Below are 21,352 nucleotides of genomic sequence, written 5' to 3'. Positions count from 1 at the left end.
GATGTCTTAGACAAAATTTCTAGTTGATGTGATGAAAGGCAGCTAGCTTTAAATCTAGAAAAATGCAAGTTAATCAGATGAGTATGATAAACAATCCTGTAATGTATGAATACAGCATTAGTAGTGTGCTACTTGCCACAGTCAGGATGATTAAATATCTAGTTGTAATGTTGCAAAGTGATATGAAATGGAACAAGCATGTAAGGATTTATTGGAAAGGCAAAATGTTGACTTCAATCTATTGGGAGAGTTTTAGGGAAGTGTGGTTCATCTGTAAAGGAGACCGCATATAGGATGCTAGTGCGACCTATTTTTGAGTACTGCTCAACTGTTCGGGATCTGTACCAGGTTGGATTAGAGGAAGACATCTAGGCAATGTAGTGGTGGGCTGCTACATTTGTTACCAGTAGCTTTGATCACAACTGAAGTATTACAGAGATGCTTCCAGAACTCAGTTGGGAATCCTTGGTAAGAAGGCATCATTCTTTTAGAGGAACACTACTGAGGAAATTTAGAGAAGCTAACTGAGGATGATCCTACTGCCACCAATGTACATTTGGCATAAGGGCCAGCAACATAAGGTAACACATACTGTGGTTGGATATTGTGCCCCCACAGAGAGAATAATAAGACCTGATGCAGTACTGCAGGAATCAAGAGAGTTTAAATTTACTGCAGTATCATGGCATGAAGTAGTTAACATCATACAATCCCTTAAAAATTTAAATCTGTGGGCTGAGATGAAATTCCAACAAATATCATAAAGGCAGGCAGTGACAGCATTGCACCTCAACTCTGTAAAATAATAAACCAATCATTTGATGAGGGCTGCTTTCCAGACAGACTGAAATATGCTGAAGTCTGTCCAGTCTACAAAAATGGAAAACAAGATGATTTAGTAAATTTCTGCCCAGTGTCTATACTCCCAGTTTTCTCTAAAATAGTTGAACGAATAGTATGTAATCAATTAGAAAAGTATAATAAAGAAGGTAATATTATTCTCAATAACCAATATGGGTTTAGGATGGGACAAAACACTTTACAAGCTGTAAATGAACTAATCTCCAAAGTTAGTAAATGCCTTGACAACAAACAAAGTGTATCTGGTATTTTTTGTGACCTCTCAAAGGCGTTTGACACAGTAAACCATAAGCTACTGCTCCAAAAATTGGGTACCTATGGCTTCCATGGAAAATCTATAAGATGGTTTTCATCTTATCTCAAAAACAGATACCAAAGGGTGGTGATACATCAAAAGGGAGAGAAAACTTGCTCTAACTGGAAAGAAATTCAAGCAGGCATGCCCCAGGGCTTGATATTAGGACCACTTCTGTTCTTATATCACATAAATGACATGCGTAGCAAAGTAAATACAGATACTATACTTAATGCAGGTGACTCAGCTGCTGTAGTCTGCTGCAAAAATGCTGACGAATTAGTAAGGACCACAAAACAAACTCTACAAGAACTTGAACAATGGATAAAAGATAATGCTATGAAATTAAATCTTGAAAACACCCAAATCATACACTTCAGGACCAAACAAACTACTGGATGTATATCACAAATAGAATATTCAGGTAAAGAACTGACCACAGTTGATTCTGTAAAATTTCTTGGCATAACTTTAAATAAAAACTTGCAATGGACCAACCATGTGGACAGTTTACTGAAAAGATTAAATAGTTTAGTTTATGCACAAATTAACGGATTTAACAGTGAAGAAAACTGTATACCACATGTATTTCATAACACTTATAAGATATGGAATAATATTTTGGGGTGCTGAAAAGACAAACCTCCTTTGAATCTTCAAACTACAAAAAAAAAAAAAAATAATAATAATAATCAGAGCAATGACAGGAACCAATAGTAGAAATTCATGCAAACCACTATTCAAAAGCCTGGACTTCATGACAATCCCTTCCATCTTCATATATGAAATACTTCCCTTTGAACAGAAAAACTCACATCTGTTTGTAGGAAATACATTCACACATGCCTATGAAACTAGACATAAATTGAGATACATGCTACCTTGTCACCGACTCACAGTATATGAAAATACTCCATATTACATGGCTCTGAAGATCAGAAATAAGATAAGGTCAATATTTGGGGAATCCACATTGGAGACCATTGGCACATACCTAAAAAGCAAATGTTGTTATAGTCTAGAAGAATTTCTAAATGAATAAAAAGCAATGTTATAGTTTAGAAGAATTTATAAATAGGAATAGGGAGTAAAGATGCAAGTACAAATGGTATACTTTTGAAGCCATATAGATACAAAGTATACAAGTTCACTGTACATTCATGTTTATATATAGAATTATATGGCGGTTTGTATCCCGTTCAGTACATCCATACTCCATATAGGTGTGTGAAGGCTATAGTAATGATTCGATGAGTTACGAAAAGATTTAAAATATAATGTTGTATTTTTATTATAATAAACAATGTATGTATGACATATTTCCTGTAGTATATAAAATACTGTAACAACTTAGGTTAAAGACTGACGAGTCACCAATGTTCTCAATCGAAGGATTGTATAAAAACATGTTATGTGACAATAAAGTATCTTATCTTATCTTATCTTATCTTACCTTACCTTCAACCTATTACATTTAACCTACCCTCCTATATAAAAAACATCAACTACTTCCTCCACTGACTCTCAACAGCTCCTGCTCCTTTAGGACCTGATGCCCTTTCCTATTGCCCAATTGCCTCCAAATCTACAAACACATCATTGGTCACCATGAGCAACTATATTTTCACAGACTATTACTTCTCCCATGAAGGTATAACTTACAAACAAATTGGTGGAACAGTGTGCGAATGACACCATCCTATGCCAGCCTATTCAGGGCCGTCTAGAGGAACCCTTCCTAATAACCCACAATACTAAACACCATCCTGGTTCAGATTTGTAATCTGGCCCAAGGCTGGGAATACTCTATCCACATCCCTCTATGACCTCAATCGCTAGTCTCCTATTTGCTTCACCTGGTACTCCTGAGCCTAACAAGCCACCTTCTTTGATGTCAGTCTCAAGGATTGCTAAATCTGTATCTCTGCCCACATGAATCCTACCAACCACCAACAGTACCTCCACTTCTAAAGCTGCCACCCTTTCCATACCAAGAGGTTGCTTCCATACAGAGTAGCCATCCTTGGTAGTTGCATATGTGTTGATGAGCAGTCTGTTTCCAAGTATGCCATAGTTTTCACTAAGGTCTTCATAGTCCATAATTACCATACCAGCCTTGTATCCCTTGCTTTACCTCATCAATCATCTAACAACCCCCTTAACCCATTGTACAGCCATGAAGCAGAACTACATTATGATTTAGTACTACTAGAACTGTATCAGCTAAGCCAAATTTTCCACTAGAGTTTTGACTACATCTCATTGTACCCTGAAATGAGAAATGTTCTCCTGACTACCTCCCCACCCATGCCACAGTGGTATTCTACTAGCCACACAACCTAAATAATATCCTTGAAACTTCCTGGTAGATTAAAACTGTGTGCTGAACTGAGACTCGAACTCGGGACCTTTGCCTTTTGCAGGCAAGTGCTCTACCAACTGAGCTACTCAAGCATGACTCACGACCCATCCTCACAGCTTTACTTCTGCCAGTATCTTGTCTCCTACCTTCCAAACTTCACAGAAGCTCTCCTGTGAACCTTGCTGCCCCTCTCCTACCTTCTGTACTGCCTACTGATGCTGTATCTAGCAGTCCTGTCCTGTCCTCACTACATTCCTTCAAGCTCCCACAGGCAGTACTAACATCTTTCCCCACCCCTATCCTACTATCCCTCCTCATCGTATCTCTGCACTTCCTCGCTACCCACCACAGATAGGTTTCGGTTCACATCAGACACAGTCACCGTCTGGCCTCTGCACACAGAGGCAGTGGACATGTGTGTGTGTGAGTTGTTCTTATGTAAATGTGTGTTTTCTCCTACTCCAAGGGAGATCCAATGCTTTCTTATTTGAGAGTCTTTTTGTTGTGCCTGTTTGCAACTCAGCCTCCTTGCTATATACTGAGTAGCAACTATCCTCTTCATAATATTGTCATTATTCCATCCTGGTCTTTCCCTATTGTTGTTATCCCATCCTAGAATTTTCATTCCTTGAACTGTGACAAAATTTTATTTGAAATGAGGTACTTGATATAGGTCACAGTTTACTGATTTTGATTCAATTGTTGTGCTTTATGGAGTATTTTGTTTCTGTTCTTGAAGTTATTTCAGTTTTATTAATCATTATATATTTACAGTTTGTAATATTGCTTGCAAAGAGACATGTAGCAGTATGTCATACAAGCAATATTTATGAAACTGGTTTTACACTGATGAATCTCAAAAGCAGTGTTACCCCCCAAAAGTTAATTTTGTTTTTCCTATCATGTGTGAGATATCACATGTGCAGTACCATTCCTCTGTTAAATTGTAAGATTGTGTAATTTTCAACAGTCTGATGTAAACACCTTATTACTATGTGACAAATGCTTTTAATTTCCATGTTAATCAAAGGTTGGATCTACGCGGTAACGAGTGGAATTGTAACTGCAGTATTATTCCTTTAAGTGGCTGGACTTTGGTCCGTGAAGAGGCAGTGGCAGGAAGGCCAGTTTGTCAGCAACCACCTGAAGTTGTGGGAACACCTTTACACAAGTGGTTTTGTACCTATGGTAATGTATGCACCACTTCCGATTTGCAGAAAGACTTGAGTGAGTTTGTTGAACTAACAGAAGCAATAGCAGACAACCACACATTTTTGGAACCAAGAAATATTTCACATATTATTAGCAACTGTTTCTACTTTGGAATGTCTTCTGAACTAGGGACTAGCATTGACCTAGTTGTTGGGCGTTTTATACATTTGTTGGGTAATATACACCAAAGAAAGCATGGCACTGCCACTAACAAGAGGGGACCTGCTCCTCAAATAGATACTGCTGCACTTGCAAGACAAGAACCAACATTAAGATTCTCTTATATCTTTCAGAATATTCCTGAAAACTTAAAAGAGGCTATAAATGCTGGCTTAGAGGCTGAAATTATTTCAATGTTGCATTCAAGTAATTCTCAAGAGACTGCCCCCAGTATTGCCACTTCCAGTGTCAGGATAGTTATAGGCCTTCGGGAAGAATTTCGTAGAATTTTCTCTGTATATCAGAACTGTTCTTTTCCTTTTGTGAGCAGAACTGAAATGGAAGCAGCTTTTCCTCAGTCTTCATCAGCTATTGGATTTGTAGATGTGAGTCTCTACATTTACTTAGCTGTATTAGTAATGTGGGCTCAATAAATGGAGCCACACATCATTGCTTTGCATCCCCAGTCTGTGAAAATAATAATAATAATAATAATAATGATAATAGAAAACTAAAAGGCTTATTTTTCAAATAATATCTTTGTTGTGATATTACCTTTAGAAGTGGTTTTGCTTTATCTGCAAGACGAAGCATTGATCTTAGAGGTTTAAAAAGTCTTTCACAAAATTTTAAAATACCTATTATAGGGGTAATGTATCTTTTTTACATTATTTTATTTTTGCCACTTCAGACATTTCTGTTGATACCTTTGTTTAAAAATCGATAATAATCAGATGGAGGGAACTGGCTCCAAACAAGGGCTGTGTGAGATAATGTTGTCTTGCTGCCAGTGGAAGAAGTTTGTTTGGGTCTTAACAGTTTATTATTTTTTTCATTTCATTCTTTTGCTCTTTGTTAATTTAACTTCCAAGGAAACTATATTTGTGTCTAATGACTTGTTTCTTTTCATATTGTTGCATTCAAGTGATCAGCCACTTATGCTTTTAGTTCTACAAACAAAATCATCTTGTCATAAATAAAACTTGTAATTTCCAATTTAACCTCCTCATCTTTCTTCTGGTGTGAAATGTTGTTTCTGTCAAAATGGAACCTTATCTGTTCCCACAATTTGTTACAAATAATCAAATAATAAGACACTCATTGATTTTATGTTAGATGGCATCATATTTGAAATTTGTCCAGTGATATTTATAATTTTGTGTGTACATTCTGTGCACTAACTTCTTGAAAAAGAGTTTTTCAGTATTTTTCATGTCCATCACTCCAGCGCAACTGTACTACTCTCTTGAGAATTTTTTGAGGTTCCTTGTGTTTGTCTTCATCCTACATTTTTGTTTGTTCATGAGCAACATTTTAGTTGCATTGATGTTTAATTTTATTTTCAATTTCCTACCAACTTCTATGAAAGTCTTAAATGCTCCTTGTTTCTTATTATTAAGTAACATCTTCAGCATGTCAAATAAATGAAATCATTACCAATAATTTTATAGCTTCTGTGAACAAATTATTATATCAAAAGGCAACCATTCATCTGCAAGTAATTAGCGTGTGGCACATCAATATGTGATACGTGTAATGTGTAACAGATCAAGAAAATCACAATATCATTTGAGCTACAATATTATTATTTTATGGCATAAGTATGCTTTTTCTCTGCATCAAATCCAAAACACACACACACACACACCAAACCACAAGAATGCAGACTTCTGTTGCCCTTGTAAAACTCTGTTTCCTCAGTTCAATGACCATGATCATAATTAAATGAAGATAATCAAGTTTCAACATATTTGTTAGAATCAATTAACATAGAAAATTATAGTATTTTAAGTAGGAAAACAGAGTTGGAGACAGGGCAACCTAAGTTGATTGTGGCAGTAAGCAGCAGTCAATAAATATACTCATCTTGATTTCTCATAGAAATTGTTCACTCAGCTTGTTGTCCTGTGAAATTCAGATTATGATTCTTTCAGAACTCCTGGTCTTGACACGTTTTTGAAAAGAACATAAATCTGTTAATGTTGGATGATCATATTATATTCTTGAATTCAACTTGGGTAATAATATTATTCTCCTCACTTATGTAATAAATGACACTGGTTAAAATGACTACTTTCCAATCAGACTCTGCTTTTAAGGTTCACTGATTTTATATTTCCTGCTCTCTCTTATTTAAAATGCCAATGGCCTAGCCGCAGTGGTAACATTGGTTCCCATCAGATCACCAAAGTTAAGCACTGTCGGGCTGGACTAGTACTTGGATGGGTGACCATCCGGTCTGCCGAGCACTGTTTGCAATGAGGTGCACTCAGCCCTTGTGAGACAAACTGAGGAGCTACTTGATTGAGAAGTAGCGGCTTCAGTCTCGTAAACTGACATACGGCTGTGAGAGCGGTGTGCTGACCACATGCCCCTCCATATCCACATCCAGTGATGCCTCTGGGCTGAGGGTGACATGGCAGCCAGTCAGTACCATTGGGCCTTCCAAGGCCTGTTCAGATGGAGAGGAGTTCTGATGTAATACAAACATTAACATTCTCAATACAGTTTGATGTTATGGCATACATTTCATAATACAGAAATGCACAGACTTGGCTTCCCACGTCTGTCTTCCTCAAACCAAATGCAGAGACTCTTTCAAAAAAGTTATAATGTGGGAAACAAAGATAGTCCACCCCATTGGTCCAAAGAGTTTGTAAGATAACATAACAGGAGTTCTGAGATGATGTTTATAAGGAAAACAATGACCACCACAAAAACATATTCTATGGAGAAAATAACAATTAACTATTCCTAAGAATAATGAAATTTCAAATTATGGTTGCCAGACAACATTATGATACTGAAAACTCCTATAACGAAGACAAGATATGCAATTTTCAAAAAAAAAACATCGACAAAATATGAATGGAATCAAACAGCTCACTAAGCAGGGATATATTGTCAACTATTCTTGATCAGGTAACACTACGGTATAGATTCATTTCACCCTCCAAATAGGTTTGTTATATGATTTTCTGATCTATTAGATGTACCATGTGTCTATGTGACACCCATAATTTATTTTCATATGAGTGGTTGTCTTTCCTAATTTTTACTATTGTATCCATCCTAGAATTCTTGTTATAAAGATTTCACAATACATAAAATTCCGTTGAACAATCTTACCACACAATTTTCTTATTTTTTTTTATCTCTATTGTTCTATCATCAGTTTTTATATCTTACAGTCTCGCTTTTGAACTGCTCTACAGAAAATTACATAAAATAAGGGGAAGGAAACAGCTTAACCACACCAGACTGGATCTAGGCACACACAAACTGGCCACAGAAAACAGTTAACACTAGGTTTTGAGCTGTAGCTCTTTTTCCAGTAAGGCACACACATCTACACAAACAAGCATGCTAGAAAAAGAGCAGGAGTTGTAAGGCTAGTGTTAACTGTTTCCTATTACATGTTACTGTGCCCTACACACCAGTCCACACCGAGCGAGGTGGCGCAGTGGTTAGCACACTGGACTCGCATTCGGAAGGACGACGGTTCAATCCCGCGTCCGGCCATCCTGATTTAGGTTTTCCGTGATTTCCCTATATCACTTCAGGCAAATGCCAGGATGGTTCCTTTGAAAGGGCACGGCCGATTTCCTTCCCCATCCTTCCCTAACCCGAGCTTGTGCTCCGTCTCTTATGACCTCGTTGTCGATGGGACGTTAAACACTAATCTCCTCCCCCCACACCAGTCCACTATACTTCCCATTATTTTATATAATTTTCCAACCAGGAGTTTCCTTTATTGTCATAGATGGAAAATTATTTGCATATCAAGTCACACATTGATGCTGACTGAATCAAGCATCTCTTTACTTCTTTACTGCATCAAATAATAGTCTGCATTCTAATTTGAAGTTATTGCCACAAAATTTCTCTTTCATTGAAATCATTGTGATCGTCATGCAATTAAAGTCATTAAGGATTATTTGGAGGTATGGAATTTGAAGGACAATCACCCATGGCTAACAGAATTATTTAAGTTGCAGTAAAACTTCCTTTTTAAACTTTCCAACAGACTGACCCAGAAAAGTGTAAAATATGGGAAAATGTAAAATACAGGAAAGCATGGGAAACACAACAAGAGAAAAATGAATAAATTACTCTTACTGTCATTCTCTTTATATTTTCAACCTATGAAATTAAAACAATTTAAAGTTTGCTCATTTAAAAAATCAGCAACTTGGAAGCAAAAATCTTTCATGAAACCACTGTAAAAAGATACATGTGTTCTAATGTGAGACGTAGTACTGATAATCATTATAAAATTATGATAAACAAAAATTATAACACAATATTGGTTAGAACAATAAAGTTAGCAGTCTTTGTAAATAGAGAACAATAGGCCCGAAATCTACAGCCTGTTGCCAACAAGGAGGTCACTCGGTTTAGGGATGTCTTGGGTGAGAAGGAGGATAGAAATTGTTGTCATGCTGCGGAGCATCTTGAGGAGGAATGTCTATCTCTGACATCAATTTGTACCACCCTAAGACTGTGCACTTGGTATTGAGTAGTGTACTTCATGCAGAAGCAAAAACCTTTCATGAAAACCCATTATAGAGACAGCTATCTTCAGAAGTGGTGTTTATTTGTATAAATGACTGGTAAATTAACTTAAAGCTGTTGTAACACAATGCAATGAGCAGAAGGAAGGTTGCTACTAGAGCAACTGTTTACATCATGATTGACGTTAATGCAGTGACTCGGCATACTTTCCTGTATTAACACGATTCACGTTGTCCATCGCACTTCACATTATTGGTAATGATTTCATTTATTTGACATGCTGAAGATGTTACTTAATAATAAGAAACAAGGAGCATTTAAGACTTTCATAGTAATTGCTAGGCACGCCCAATTTAAAACTGACTGGGCACAGCCCGTGCTGCCTGAGTTGTTGTTGTTCCGCCGGCAGAGGGCGTGGCCGAATTCTCGCGTGCCCTCTGGTGGACGGGACTTTACTTGCGGCAAATACTGTCCATCGCCGTGGCGATGTGCGCCTCCCACGATCTTTCTGGTGGCTACTGCATTTCCCACCCTTCCAAACACTGCAAATCTATAATACAGGCAGCCATGACCGAGCATGCTGACAGTGAAAATCTGGTTTACCACATGAGTGCTACATTACATGATCAATAACTCTGCATATAGCCTATGTTTTCTGCTTTGTTTCAAGAATCGGAATACGGTGCACTTTTTGCAGAAATATGTATGAAAATCAATGTTAAAGGTGATGCTAATGTCAAAAAACTTAAAATGGTGGAAATGTTGTAGCACAGAATCATTAATGATGGAAAAGCATTGAGAGAATAGGACTTCTGCTGGGACCAACAAAAATGAATGTAAAAAGTAGTAAAACATAAATCCAGCAACATAAAACTGGGGTTTTACTGCATTTTTGACAATCAGTCACGCACTTCAGCTTTTTGTGCTGTTAAGAGTACCAACATCTTTTTCATAGCATTTGAATACCATGTACCAGAGAAATACAATGTACCGGAGATTATTTTCATGGTGTAACTGTACTTGTATATGAGGTCTGTGTGGATAATATGTCACAATGGTTTAGTCAGCTCATGCAGATATTAACAAAGAATTCAACTATTATGACTGTCTTTTCCTTACATCAGTTTGAATTTTGTTTTCCTTGAACTTATGTTATCCTTTTGTCAAGTCAATATACAGTATTATGACTGTGACCATCAACTCATTTTAGCCAAACAGTAATTTCTAGTCTTGTTTGTCCATTGCATTGTTTGTAATGTTTGCCAAATAGTGTATGGATCTAAGTATTCAATAATCTTAGTAGATTCTTTTCTTAACTCTGTTTTGCCACATGACTGTTTGATCTATTTCTAACTTTCTGATCATTACCTTGCTGTTGTTCATTTTCTTAGTCCACACATCTCAAAGAACTGCTGTTTTACAATTTCTTCTTCACAGTGAGAGGAACCTTTTTGAACCATCCAAATTGCCTTAAGCACTAATATTAACATTCTGCAGTATCATCCAATGATATTCCAGTCCAAATTTCTACTAATTAGTATATTATTCTGAGCTTTGGAATTTTGTAAATAGTTTGTACACTTTCTATTGAATGTTTGTAGTTCTATTTTTGTTCCTTTGATCAAATTATCTTTTTGGAAGCATATAAGCATCTTAAATGTTAGTTGGAAGATAAATATATTATTCTTCCTTTTTATTTTTCTGGTTGGTTCCAACACACCTACCAAAGATTGTTATTATAGATAGATGACCTCCACTTACATCGTTTTCTATGACAAACTTGTCTTACACCTGAAAATTCATTAAGGCCTCATAGTGTGAATTTATATCATATTCCAGTACACCTTAAATTCTTACTGTTGTCCTCTGTACAGGCATTATCATTACATATCCACTATATCTGCTTTACCTGTTATCTTACACTCATATTTTTTACTTTCACTTTACTGTACTTTGTGGCCATGATTGTTAATATAATTTTACTTATTGGTACAACTGTTGGACTAGTCCTGCATAAACTGAATGTTATATGCCTAAATTATATATGTGCTTTTCTTGCCATTGGAATGGTGTTTTCCCCTTCTTTATTGTTTCTGCTGTAAGTAAATTTAAAATTCTTGATCTGGAGTCAGTATTGTAAGACTGTCTTGCCACTCATTGCTAATTACAAAATGTTTGTTTTGTATTTATAGACATAATTCTTTGCTTCAAATACAAAAATATCATAAAACTTCAGAGAGATAATTTCTCAGTGTTTTGATTGTAAAATGTATTAGGACCATCACTTTAGTTCTAAAATTAGTCTGATCTAATGTATTTTCAGCTTTTTTATATGTTATAATTTTGCTAATGCTCTGTACCTGATAGTCAATTTTAAACTCTGTTAAGTAATAGAAAGTGCTATGATCTTTGTTATTTGTTTTAATGTGAGTTTTATTTTCAACGTTTAAAATGGCATATGTACACCATTCATAAGGCAGAAAACAGATTACAAAAATGAAAACAATTACTGAATAAAATCTGTCTTAAATAATGATAAAAATGATCTAGTGTGTTCAGCTTCTTACTCCATGAAAATATTTCAGAGATTTTATAATTTTTGTTATAATCAATATATTTAATTTTATCTCTACCTTTATATTATTCTTTTATATGTTAGTACTTGTATAGCTTTAAGATACATGCAAAGATTTGTTGTAAGATGAGAGAGTGTAGTTCTTTAAGATTGGTTATGTAATGGTAACCTGGATGCTGTGTCTGAACGAGAAGTGATTTATTCTTTTGCTATTATAAATGCAATTTCTGTGGTAGACACAAATGTAGAATTTATAAAACCATTAATGGGAACCAAAATATTTAATCACCAATAAATGGTGGAACAAGTATGGAATGTGCATTTTTTAATTGCAATATAGTCATAGATAGACTGAAGCATAAAAGTAAAATTTAAAAATATATGCAGATAATATAAGAGGTTCAGATTTCATACGAATTTTATATGAATATTGATCATGAAATCCAAAAGAATACTGGCTTCTTGCAGACAGTAAGAGACTTCACTCAAAATTTGTTAGTACTGCTCCATGTTTAGCAGTGACTTTCATTCTCTAGGGTCTTTGTTCAGGTCAAAAGTTTTGTTTTGATCAACTCTTTTGTGCCTAATTTGCTTGTTATTTGGTATATTTATTTATGTACACATCAAGTTCTGTAGGGCCAAACTGAGGAGCAATTATCCGAGGTCATGGAACATATCAGTACATGAAATTACAACATAAAAGCAATAACAGATAAAATAAAATGTTTATGAACCCAAAAAAAGTCAAGTCATAAGTTTAAGTAAACACAATCAACAATACAACAAGAATCAGCTTAATTTTTCAAGGAACTCCTCGTTAGAATAGAAGGAGTGACCCATGAGTAAAGTCTTTAGTATCAATTTGAAAGTGCGTGGGTTACTGCTAAGATTCTTGAATTCTAGTGGTAGCTTATTGAAAATGGATGCAGCAGTATACTGCACACCTTTCTGCACAAGAGATAAGGAAGTCTAATCCAAATGCAGGCTTGATTTTTACTGAGTGTTCACTGAGTTAAAGCTGCTTATTCTTGGGAATAAGTTAGTATTGTTAACAAGAAATAACAGTGATGTATATATATATATATATATATATATATATATATATATATATATATATATATATAGGGGATCGACAAGAGGTTCATGAACTTACACCAATTATTGCCTGAACCGCCCATTTCTGAGCCAAAAGTATCCTTTTAGAATGGGAAGAATTACCCCAACATATAATACCATATGACATAAGTGAATGAAAATAAGCAAAGTAGACTTTTTTTGTGTTGAATGATCACTCACTTCAGACACCATTCAAATAGTAAAAATGGCAGCATTAAGTCTTTGAACAAGATCCTGAACGTGGGCTTTCCATAACAGTTCACTATCTATCTGAACAGTTATAAATTTGATCTATTCAGTTTCACTAATCGTATGCCAATTCTGTGAAGTTAAGACATTGGGTTTTGTTGAATTGTGTGTTAGAAACTGTAGAAAACTGTGTCTTACTGTGATTTAGCATTAGTTTATTTTCTACAAGCCATGAACTTATGAACAGAAATATTTGAACCCAAGCCAATGTTGCACACAACATCCTTTACTATCAAGCTAGTGTCATCAGCAAATAGAAATATTTCAGAGTTACCCATAATACTAGAGGGCATATCATTTATATAAATTAGAAACTGGAGTGGCCCCAACACTGATCCTGGACACATTCCCCACTTGACCATACCCCACTCAGACCCCACATCACAGCCATTCCCAACACTGTCAATAATGACCTTTTGCTGTCTGTTGCTAAAGTAAGAGGTGAACCATTTGTGAGATACTCCCCATATTCCGTATTGGTCCAACTCCTGGAGCAATATTATTTTTGTGACCAGCACAATCAAACGCCTTAGTTAAATCAAAAAATATGCCTAGAATTTGAAACCTTGTATTTAACCCATCCAGTACCTCACAGAGAAAAGGGAATATAGCATTTTCAGTTGTTAAACGACTTCTAAAGCCAAACTGTACTTTTGATAGCAAATTGTGTGATATAAAATGATCAATTATCCTTACATACAGAGCATTTTCAATAACTTTAACAAACACTGATGGCATAGAAATAGGTCTAAAATTGTCTACATTATCCCTTTCTCCCATTTTATAAAGCAGCTTTACTACTGAGTACTTTAATCATTGAGGAAACTGACCATTCCTAAAGCAAATATGGCTAAATACAGTGCTAACATGTGCAGCACAGTACTTTAATATTCTGCTAGGCATTTCATTATATCCATGAGAGTTCTTAGTCTTCAGTGATTTAATTATTGACTCCATCTCTTCCTTGTCTGTATCACAGAGGAGTATTTCAGATATAAATCTCGGAAAGGAATTTTCGAAGAGAGATATATGATTCCCTGTAGAAACTAAGTTTTTATTTAATTCACCAGCAATGCTCATAAAATGAGTGTTAAGTACTGTACATCAATCTCACTTATCAGTAACAAAAAAAAAAAAAAAAATCTTATGGCATTGTTGGTCGGGAGGCCCCATTCGGGGGAGTTCGGCCACCGTATTGCAAGTCCTTCTTAGGTCACGCCACATCGGCAACTTCTGAGTCAATGATGATGGAAATGATGATGTAGACACAACACCCAGTCCCCTGCTGGGAATCGATCCTGGGCCCCCTGCATGGTAGGCGGTAACTCTACCGCTACGCTACGGAGGCGGACTATCAGCAACAGAAATATTTTTACTATGAACTGACTTTATATCATCAACCTTGTACTGAAGACCAGACACTTCCTCCTCAACTGACCATATGTTTTAATTTTATCCAGTGAATTAGCTATTCTATTTTCATGCCACATACCCTTTGCCTTCCTAATAAAATTTTTAAACACCTTACAGTACTGTTTGTAATGGGCTACTGTAGCTTGATTGTGACTACTTCTAACATTTTGATATAATTCCCACTTTGTTCTACATGATATCTTTATTCCACTAGTCAGCCACCCAGGCTGTCTTTTACTACTAGTACCCCATTTAGAATGTTCTAATGGAAAGCAACTCTCAAAGAGCATGAGAAAGGTATCAAGGAAAAAATTATATTTGTCATCTATGTTGTCGGCACTATAAACATCCTGCCACTCTCGTTCCCTGATGAGGTTTAAAAACTCTGTGTTACTGTTGGATTAACTTACCTACATAGTTTGTAATTATATGTGACACTTGTTTGAGTACAAAAGCCTTTTAGTGTTAAAATTTGTGCATCATGGTCTGAGAGGCCATTCACACTTCTTCTATCAGAATGCCCATCTAGTAATGAAGAATGAACAAAAATACTGCTCCCCTGCACCCTAGTTGCGAGAAACACGGTCTGCATCAGATCATATGAATTTAGGAGATCTACCAACGTCCTCTTTCTTGCACCATCATATACAAAATTTATATTGAAGTCACCACATATAACTAATTTCTGATACTTCCTATAAAGTGAATCAAGACATCCCCCCTAGCTTGAGCAGAAATGCTCTGATGTCAGAGTTAGAGGACCTATGAAGAACAGCAATTAGAAGTTTAGTTTCACTAAATTCAGCAGCCCCTGCACAACATACAAATACCTGTTCAGTGCAGAACTGTGATACGCCTATGGACTCAAATGGAATACTGTTTTTTACATACATGGCCACTTCCCCACCCCTCAAGGAACTCCTTGAAAAACAGCCAGCTAATCTGTACCCTGGTAAAGGAAGTCTCTGAATTGTCAAATTATTTAAATGGTGCTCTGATATACCAATAATTTCAGGATCAACATCTATAAGCAGTTCACTAACTTTATCTCTAATACCTCTTATATTTTGATGAAATATGCTAATTCCTTCTCTACATAGAAGCATTATGTCCTTTTAAGGTGAGACGTTAGTTAGAGGGACTTCTTTTAAGCAGGTATACCTATCAGCTGACTTCAATCTAAAATAGATGCAGCTCTAACACCAACTACTACAGGAATTTTTTCATGTGTAGTCCCACCACCACCCACCACTGTCACCTATAAGCTTTGCTAGCCTCTCCTTCCCATACCTATTTAGGTGCAGGCCATGCCTAGTGAAACTCGATCTGCTGATAGACTCAACTGGCACCACTGAAATGTTACCCATGCCATCTGCCATCAGTGCCCTCTCCAGCTCCATATTAACGCGCCTAACAGCTGCATTAAATGAGGCCAATCATGACACTGAAACAGTTGCATTAAATGCACATAAGTGCCACCAGTTTGAGTAGCTATCTTTACCAAGTCAGCACCTACATCATATTCCTCAGCCCTATGAAGACTGTTCCCTGCTTCACCCATTATCACTACCTGATCCTCCTTTGTAAAATTACTACACAACTCCCAATGCTATCAGTCACCTGAACCAACCCTGCACTAGGCTTCACAATGCTGGTGACCAGGTACTCACTCCCGAACACTTCCTGCAACTGCTGGGTCATACCTATACTGTGTGAACTACCTATCAGCAGAACCTTCTTCTTTCTGTTAGACTTTGCAACTGACCTAGGTTCCTAACTGCTGAGGACTGCTGGATGTTTCCTACAACTACAGCAATAAGAGGCACTTCTCCACCCAACTCTGACAGTTGGTCAAATCTATTGCATATACATAAAGTACAACTGTCTGAATACCTCCTCTTCCTAGCTGCCTTCTTGCCAACTGCCAGTTCCCATTCCCCAGCACCATTCACCCTCCTCAACGTATGTAGTTCCTCCTTTGTGTGTTGTAACTGCACCTGAAGGGCACAGATCTTATGCTCCTGCTCCTCTGTCAACTTATTTCTACTACAGATTCTGGATTCCCAGGAGAGGATCTCATTAGAATGCCCACTGACTTCCCCACTGCATTCCCACCAATGAAAATACTTTGAATAAATCCCATACTATAACCCACTTCTCAGAAACCTATGACAGAGCCCATACTTCTCACCCATGGTGAAATTTTACAGTTACTGGAGAAAACTATATGTCTACATTACCTAAGTTCAGTAACACGAGTAGAACTATTTATAGAGCTAGCAATAGCGATCTCAAAGCTCTCTCTCTACTAAAAAAGCAACTACTTATATTAATGCTACTAAACCACAACTAATACCAACAAAACTACACAAAATTATTAGCTAAAACCAAAAATTCAAGCAGCCACTGGAACACTCAATGAAGTTGAAACACTGAATGAAAATTTTACTAAAATATTTCACTAGAAACAATAAGAAACATCAGCTGAAAACTAAAACACAAAATTTACTAAATGACTTCAAGCCACAGAAAACTCTAAAAACACAGCAAGCAAATGTTTCCAAAAGTTTATTAAATCATTATTTCACCACAAATGGGCATGAAACACTGCTTAAAACTATTAAATTTAATAACTGTATAACTGTGCACAAATAAATTTGTCAGTACTTAACTTTACAACTGCTACAACTGCAACTGCATGCTGTAAAATGTAAACACACTGCTGAGGCATAAGTCTTGGATGAATGATTTCAGGGGTAAGGGGAGGGGGGACGACAAATGTTTGCATACTGGACTTTCAGAATCAACCACTAAATAACATCAAAAGCTGACTCGAAGATAAAATCTATAGATAACTTATTATTAGCCCGACATCACATTTCTTGACAGTGTACAACAACTAATCATACTAAAAGGCACATTTCAGGAAGATCTTTAATGTGGTGCATATCAGCTTCACTGCATGCTTAATGTTTTTGGCGTTTTCATTTCTAAGCTTCATATGTTTAATGTTTTGTATGTTCAAACTGTGGTGCTGATGAGTTTGTGTGATGAAACAGTCATGTTTCTGTCATGTCACAGGTCTTGTGCTGTGATTGGTTGACATGAATGACCCAAATGTTAATTTACATACCATATTTGACATATTTATATTTGTGTATTGTGAAAATATGCATTATAGGTGATTCAGTTCACTAAAGATCTCTCCAAAATATGTTATTTTTAGTATGGTTTCTTGTGCTAAAGCCTCATAAAATATGACACTCTAACAAACAAAAAAAATAATAATAAAAAAAAAGTAAGAATGATGCATTTTGAAAAATGTGACATCAGTGGCTAAATATGTCATCACCCTTTTTTTCAGTCAGTTTCTTAAGCTAAATTGATAGTTACAACAAAAAAATTGTTTCTTGTTGTCTACTAATGTGCCTATGCTTACATTAATGGATTTTTTTATAGAGTAAATCAGCTTGTCTCCCCTTCTGCACTGCAAAATGGGAGATGACCCTTTCACTGAAATTTGGCTGATTCAGTAGTTCTGAATGTTGTAAATGTGCAAAGTCTGTCCTCATTCATAGTATAATGCACAATTGTTGACACCCACTTTAACATAGAGCAGCAGCATTCTTCCACCCCTCTTGTCACTGGGGAGGTTACTATTATCTGCAGAAGTTTAACACTTTCAGGAAAATTACTTTCATAAAGAAAATTCAACATGGTCAAGGCACCTGACACTCACATAAAATCCTTTTGGCTGTATGACATATTCAGTTCAGGACCTAAGTCTGAGGACTGTAATTTAAACAAATTAATAGCACCTCTCAGTTCATGTTTGCGGAAAACAATTTTGTGTTTTGAAAACAATGATGGTTCAAATAACTGTACAATGACAAGTGATAATTAAAACTGAATCAATTACTGATCTAAGTCATGATGCATTTGCATACATCTTGTGCACACACCATTCTTGATTCAGTGAAAAAAAAAGTTCAGATGTGTGTGAAATCTTATGGGACTTAACTGCTAAGGTCACCAATCCCTCTTACTCACTACTTAACCTAAATTATCCTAGGGACAAACACACCCACCCATGCCCGAGGGAGGACTCGTACTCTGCTGGGACCAGCCGCACAGTCCAGGACTGCAGCGCCTTAGACCGCTCGGCTAATCGCGCGCGGCCTGATTCAGTGAAACATCCCCAATTTGCAGTTGGGTATTCCTCTTGCCACTGATGGCCATGTCAAGTGAGGCGCTAACAAGCAGGACAGAAGCTGCGAAGTGAGATACATATTTAATGACTTTCACTGTATCAGTGTTCCTATGCTGTTGTTGACTGAACAGAATGCCACAATGAGGCATGACTTTATTAAAAAGAGAAAGAGAGGGATAAAAATACCAGAAGAGGATATCGTCCTCTTGCAGGAAACCCTTCAGTCCCTTAGCCTCATTTATTGTCCTGTAATCAATAGTATCATCATCAGTCATTTACTCCATACATTCAATAATTTTCTTTTGGTATTCACATATAGTGTTCATGCTCTGTGGTTTGAAAATGAATCTGATGGCCTGAGGAGAGGTGGGAGTATGTTTCTTCACCATTCTGTCAAAAGAGTGGGGAAAATAGGTTAGAAATTTCTTAAGAGTTTCTGAAAAAGATCTGCACTTACTTATTGCCTTTCACACAACATTCAATAAATAAATTTAACTGGTGCATGTAACAGTGAATGAAGTGAGCATTTTTATGCACCTCTTTAATTCTGATTTGAACTCCACTTTTGTGGCCATTTGGGGAGAACCACTGCAACAATGAGCTAACAGTTTCTCAGTTGTTCATTTATGTTCATTTTCTCTAGCTCACTGAGAACAGCTGCAGTCTGACTTTTTGGTCGTACAAAGGCAATAAATCGTTCATTTATTTTTCCCAGTAGCTCATACTGAATTATTACAACAGCTGTGACAAATTTGCACAGTCAGTGGTTTCGTCAACTTTGATTGTTAGGGTATTTGTGTTTGGTAGTTCACTCCTGATGAGATTGAAGCATACCTCACAAATTAATTGCAGCAGTTTGTTTTGAATTGCTTTGCACAGACTAAAAAAACCTGGTTTTTAAATTTTTTAATGTGGTTCTTTTAGATGCAGTCCAGTTCTAACATCAAATCAGATTTCCTGGATTCTTGGAATTTTCTGTTTCATCAAAACCTCTTAAGGCAAGCTTGAGTTTGCTGTAAAATTTAATGCAGTCTACCAGTTTACTCAGATATACCAGTGTTTGACACATTTTTGTTGTATATCTTTACATTAAGATGGTAATTACTATCTACTTGACACATAATGTGCACTTTCCGTAGCACTATAAATTCATTAAAACCATTTACATGTTTTTCACTGGAACTGTGTTTTTTCACCTTTGCATGCACATTTTTTAAGTCTCTGATACCATTCTGAGCACAGGCGCTATCACTATTACTTGTCACGAGATAGAATGGAAAGATGCATTTTTCATTTCACAAACACACAACTGCACTGCATTGTACATTGCCCTGTTAAAAGTGTGTGTATTTCATTACTTGGATTTGCACAGTTTGCATTCTTGGTTGGTACCAGCCATGCACAGGCAGGGTGGCGACTCCAGCAAGTGACCAAATGGTATAAATTGCCCTGAAGATGACCCTATCGTGGGTTGAAACTGGTTGGTGGCAAAATAAATAATGCAATTGTGACTGTCATTTCGAATAATTGATTAACTGTATTGATCACAGCTAAGTGCTGTATGTTTTAATCAGTACTTTTAGCACATTCATTCACATACCTATGGAGCTTTTCCATGTTTTTAAGAATCATTTCCTCATAATGTGCAAATTTAGCTACTGTATGATTGGAACTCATGAAAGTTGCTTTTACTACTGTTATTTGCTCTTTGATCAACTTAAGCAATTGCCTCTGTTCATTTTCAGTTAATTCAATCTTTGATTTGAAATAGGAGGCATCCTATTCATTTAATGTCCCAAATAATATTTTACTGAGTTCACCCGCAAAATTTAAGGCACTTTGTTTCCTTTGTACCTCATGTCTGCTTAATTCTCCAATTAGCCCTTGCAAATTCTGAATCTTGTTGACAAGCCATTCTAAAGCTTGCCCCACATTTTGTAACGTATCCTCTCTGTTATTGTTTTTGTTTTTTGTTATTGTTTTTTTGTTATTGTAGTTGTAGAGATATGAAATTATTGTAGCGGTTTGCTTAGTCAGCCATACTTTGGAATTTTTTGACATTAAATGGAGCCTGAAACTTGCGTAATAAATACTTCGCGTAAAGTTCGATTTGCAACATAAACAAAAATTAATTGTGGCGATGCAATCCACAGAATATTAACAGAAAAGCTTTAGAACAATGCACACGACTGACTAGACACATTCAGAGGGTACGTACATTTGCGTACGAGTGGTTGTGATCTGATGAGAAAGATCTATCTTAAATTTTTTTGTGTAAAATAATTACGTCGTAACACACTCGGGGATTGCAAACGTACAATCAGGGTAGAGGCACGTACTTTCTATCATTCCCTGTGGCCTGGGTAAAAGAATTGCAATTATTTA

General features: G+C 36.3%; 1 protein-coding gene and 1 pseudogene across 7 annotated transcripts in view; both read left to right on the top strand.

The window, feature by feature from the left end:
• Positions 1 to 21,352, top strand: part of LOC126412822 (carboxypeptidase N subunit 2-like) — a 185,146-nt gene that overhangs the window by 124,131 nt on the left and 39,663 nt on the right. For 4 of the 7 annotated variants that reach the window (XM_050082635.1, XM_050082634.1, XM_050082632.1 and 1 more), the window contains one exon: positions 4,549 to 5,357. The exons of 2 other annotated variants lie outside the window; for them this stretch is intronic. In XM_050082635.1, the coding sequence (XP_049938592.1) occupies positions 4,549 to 5,323 (775 nt within the window). In that variant the 3' untranslated portion in view covers positions 5,324 to 5,357. Of the gene's footprint in view, positions 1 to 4,548; positions 5,358 to 21,352 lie in introns of those variants that run through there. One more of the 7 variants, XM_050082636.1, reaches the window with a different exon arrangement.
• LOC126413628 (5S ribosomal RNA) lies at positions 7,030 to 7,147 on the top strand (annotated as a pseudogene).

The sequence above is a fragment of the Schistocerca serialis genome, chromosome 7 (genome assembly GCF_023864345.2).
Source record: "Schistocerca serialis cubense isolate TAMUIC-IGC-003099 chromosome 7, iqSchSeri2.2, whole genome shotgun sequence".
NCBI lineage: Eukaryota > Metazoa > Arthropoda > Insecta > Orthoptera > Acrididae > Schistocerca > Schistocerca serialis.
The sequence above is the reverse complement of the archived record's forward strand: the minus strand, read 5'-3'. Positions and strand labels throughout refer to the sequence as shown.